At 39.0% G+C, this 3,989-nt stretch overlaps 1 protein-coding gene across 1 annotated transcript; it reads left to right on the top strand.

Annotated features, from left to right (window-relative positions):
- Nucleotides 1-4: 4 nt before the first annotated feature.
- On the top strand, nt 5-3,985 carry LOC108166075 (sacsin-like; the record flags this gene model as incomplete). Its single annotated transcript, XM_017303636.1, has 1 exon — nt 5-3,985. A coding segment is annotated over one exon (3,981 nt), but the record flags the coding sequence as incomplete, so codon positions are not given.
- Between the last annotated feature and the right edge of the window lie 4 nt (nt 3,986-3,989).

The following is a 3,989-nucleotide window of genomic DNA, read 5'->3' as shown; positions in this document are numbered from 1 at the left end:
AAATATCCCCCGTCCTATGGCTATCCACTTTGGAATTAAAACAACCAGGCATCACACTCTGGAAGACTGCACAGTTGACAACTTTTTCCCATTTTCATTTCATTTTGAACAGCGGGAACAATTAACTGTTCGAATTAAGAACATCATTTCAGCATATCCATCAAAGAAAGACATTCTTAAAGAATTGATCCAAAATGCTGATGATGCTGAGGCAACAGAAATTCATTTCATATGGGACAAACGTCAACATGGCAAAGAAAGGACATTTGGTAAAAGCTGGAACAATCTGCAGGGTCCAGCTCTCTGTGTTTTCAACAACAAAGTGTTTTCTGATGATGACTTGAAAGGCATTCAGCAGCTGGGAGAAGGAGGAAAGCAAAACTTGCAAGGGAAAATTGGTAAATATGGAATTGGTTTCAACTCTGTTTACCACCTGACTGACTGTCCCTCCATCCTAACTGGAGATACATTTCTTTGTATTTCTGATCCGACTCAGAAATACATTGAAATTATTTCAGATAGACCTCGACATGGCATTGGATACAACCTAACTGAGGAATTCAAGGAAATGTGTCTTGATGTCTACAAATCCTTTCTTCCTGATCAGTTCACTCTTGAAGCAGGCACCATGTTCAGATTGCCTCTGAGGACTTCTGTCAATGCAGAAAATTCAGAACTATCACAGCAAAATGTTACTGATGAGGACATGATTGAACTGTTCTCTGCCCTGTCTGAAGATCCAGAAGGACTAACTTTGTTCTTGAAAAATATATGCAAGATTAAAGTTCATGTGATTGATGAACATTCAGAAATACTCCAAACCATTTTCATGGTTGAAAAAACATTGTCACAAGAAAGTGAGGGAAAAAAGAATCAATTTACTAAACATCTAGATATTGCCCTAGAGTCTGAAAAACCAGCTACCCCTTGCCATGTTCTCTATGAAATTACAATTTCCACCTCAGATAAAAGACACAGTGACTGGATCATTGCTGAACAGTTTGGGTCATTTAAACATGCTCAATTAAAGATGGCAAACAAACTTCTACAGGGGGCAATCGCTGCACGTGTAAACTCAAATTCATCTCCACCATCACGGTTCAGTAATAACGATTTCCAAGGTGCTGCCTTCTGTTCTCTTCCATTGCCTGGAAAAACAGGACTGCCAGTACATGTGAATGGAAACTTTGAAGTAGATTCTTCCAGGAAAAACCTTTGGAAGGAAGATGGTCAAAATCTTAAGTCACATTGGAATGAGATGTTAAAAAAAATCATAATTGCTCCACTGTATGCAGATCTTTTGGATTTCATCAAGCGAAAAGTTATAGGCGGTTCACGTCTTCTTTCAATAACATACTTATCTTTTTGGCCAATTGTGTCTAAAAATGTTGGTCCAGAGTGGCATGAAATGATCCTGGAGGTATATAGGGCAATAAAGGAAAAATGCCTTTATGTGATTCCAGTTTTGAGGACTTCCAAAGAACGAGGTGAGAGTCAAGGTTGTAAAGAAAACTCTCCTGACTGGTGCAGCCTCAGAGAAACTGAACCAATGAAGGCTCCTTACCTGACAGACTCAAAAAGTGAGAGGATTAATCCCATTTTGGGGGATGTTGGGATGAACCTAGTTCATGGTTCTGCAAGCATGTGCAAGATTTGGAGTACTATACAAAAAGCTGGGATTGAAGTCAGAGTCGTCTGTCCTGCCAGTGTGAGGACATTCCTTTGTGCAAAACCTCTGAATGATCCAACAGAAACAGATAATGATTTACCATTACCCTTGACCGACACTTTGATCGAGGATGAACAAAGGTGTTCAGAGCTTCTAAAGTTTTGCTTGAATGATTCCAGGTTGTGGGAAAATGCAGAGAATGATTCCACTTTGCTTGATGGGCTTCCACTTCTTCTCACAAAAGATAAGGTTTTGCGAAAGTTTAACTCTAAGACACCAAAGCTGTTTTCAAGATATGATGATCTCTTCCTTGGATGTGAAGATAGGTTTGCAGACTATACAGTTAATACACAATGTTTTGACATCCTGGAAAGTTTTAACCTTGTCAAGAAACTGACACTTCCTGATGGAGCAAAGTTTTTGATACCAATAATTGAAAGTCAGTTGTCCCGTCATTGTGAAGTTGATGCAGACAGTGGTCTGTATGTTCCAAATGAAACAATTCTTAAGTGGCTTGAATTACTTTGGAGATTTATTGCAAGTGAAATCAAATATGAAACATTCAGTGCTTCCAAAAAAAGTCTGACGTTAGGTGATGTGAGGGAGCTCTTCATTGACTGCAGCATTCTACTCGTTGTTTGTCCAAGGTTAAACAACAAGAGCCTTCTGCAGACCATGAAATGCATGCCAAATGTGATTCTAAATGCATCAGAAAATGACATATCGCACATCCTCTTCAAACTTGGTTTTATGAGGCTAAACCTTTTCTTTTACAAGACAATACAAATAACTTTTTCAGATGCTGAATTATTGGATACCAATGACAAAAGTTTAGTGCTGAACAGGATCTGCAACATCAACCAGTCAGAGTTTTCTCAACTTTCAAATGATGATTTGAGAACACTTCAGTCCTTCTTGCAATCAGGAATTACCAAGTCCAAAAGTCAGAAAGACTATGAGCGGAAACTTAGGTCTTTACCAATATTTGAAACAGCACTTGGTAAAAGAACAAGGATTGATGGACCTAAGAAGATATTTCTTCTCAACAGTAGATATTCAGCAACATTTCCAGACCTATTCACCCTTTCCAACAGCAACAACATTTTTCTCAAAAGCAATCCAGAAAACCAGGCTCTGTCAAAACTGCTTGACATGAAAATCCTGTCTGATTTGAAATATTTTATGAAGTTCATTTTGCCTTTTGTACAAACACTCACAGAGGAGGACACTCTTGAGTGCTTAAAGCTAATACTAATATTACAGCATAAGTTAAGTTTTTTGAAGCACAAGGAAAGAATTGTGTCCTCAATGAAGTCAGTGAGACTGATTCGAAGTTTTTGTGGTGATCTGCAGACTGCCTCATACTACTATGATGACAGTGTTGAGCTTTATAGGAGAATGGTGCCCAGGGAAAGATTTGTGCCAGATACATTTTGGACAAAGCTTTGTGAAGAACAGCAACATTTAACTAGACAAGCTAGAAACCTTGTCAGAGAACTTGGAATGAAACATGAGGTGACTGAAAAGGATATAATCAAGTTTGCACGTGAACTGGAATCTGAAGCAAAAGAAAATCATGAAAGAGGGCTGAAACTGAAATCAGCATTCCTTTTCAGAGAAGCCCTGAAATATGTGAGCATTGATAATGGTGAAAGGTTACTGAGGAGCATTGCCAATATCAAGTTCATTTATCCAGTTAAGATTCAGGAAGATCTCTGCAACTACCATCAACCATTTGCTTCAGAAAATACCACTGTTTCAATCAAAGGGTCTTTGATTGAAACATATCCTAAACATCAGGAGTTGATTTGGTCCTCAATGCCAGTTATAGATCTACCAGACTGTCACTCTGAGTGGATTCTAAACTTAATGAAAAAAGTAGGAGCTCACAAACAGCCACCATCAGAAAAGGTGACCAGTAACATGAGAAACATCTGTCAGTCTCCATGTAAAACGGAGGAGGTCACCAAAATCCGTGCAGATGTGTTTCGGCGTGCGTATGCCTATCTGCAAGCCAATTGCTTTGATGGACAGTCATTGTATGGTCAGCCTGTTGTTTTGGTTGAAAAAGACACTGTGCTTTTTAAAGCTGATAGTGTGTGTCTCTCACTCTCTGATGAACTTGAGTTCAGACCCTACTTGTACCCAATTTCTTCACAAGATGCCTTGTATGCAGAGTTTTTTAAGAAAGTTGGTGTGAAGGAGGAAGCCACTGCAGAGCACTACTGTAATGTCCTGGCAGCTGTTTATGCTGATTCCCGTAAAAAACAACAGCTGAATGCAAACCAGTTGATTACTATAAAACGAGCAGTTCACCATT

This window comes from Poecilia reticulata, unplaced genomic scaffold (assembly GCF_000633615.1).
Source record: "Poecilia reticulata strain Guanapo unplaced genomic scaffold, Guppy_female_1.0+MT scaffold_1198, whole genome shotgun sequence".
NCBI lineage: Eukaryota > Metazoa > Chordata > Actinopteri > Cyprinodontiformes > Poeciliidae > Poecilia > Poecilia reticulata.
The sequence above is the reverse complement of the archived record's forward strand: the minus strand, read 5'-3'. Positions and strand labels throughout refer to the sequence as shown.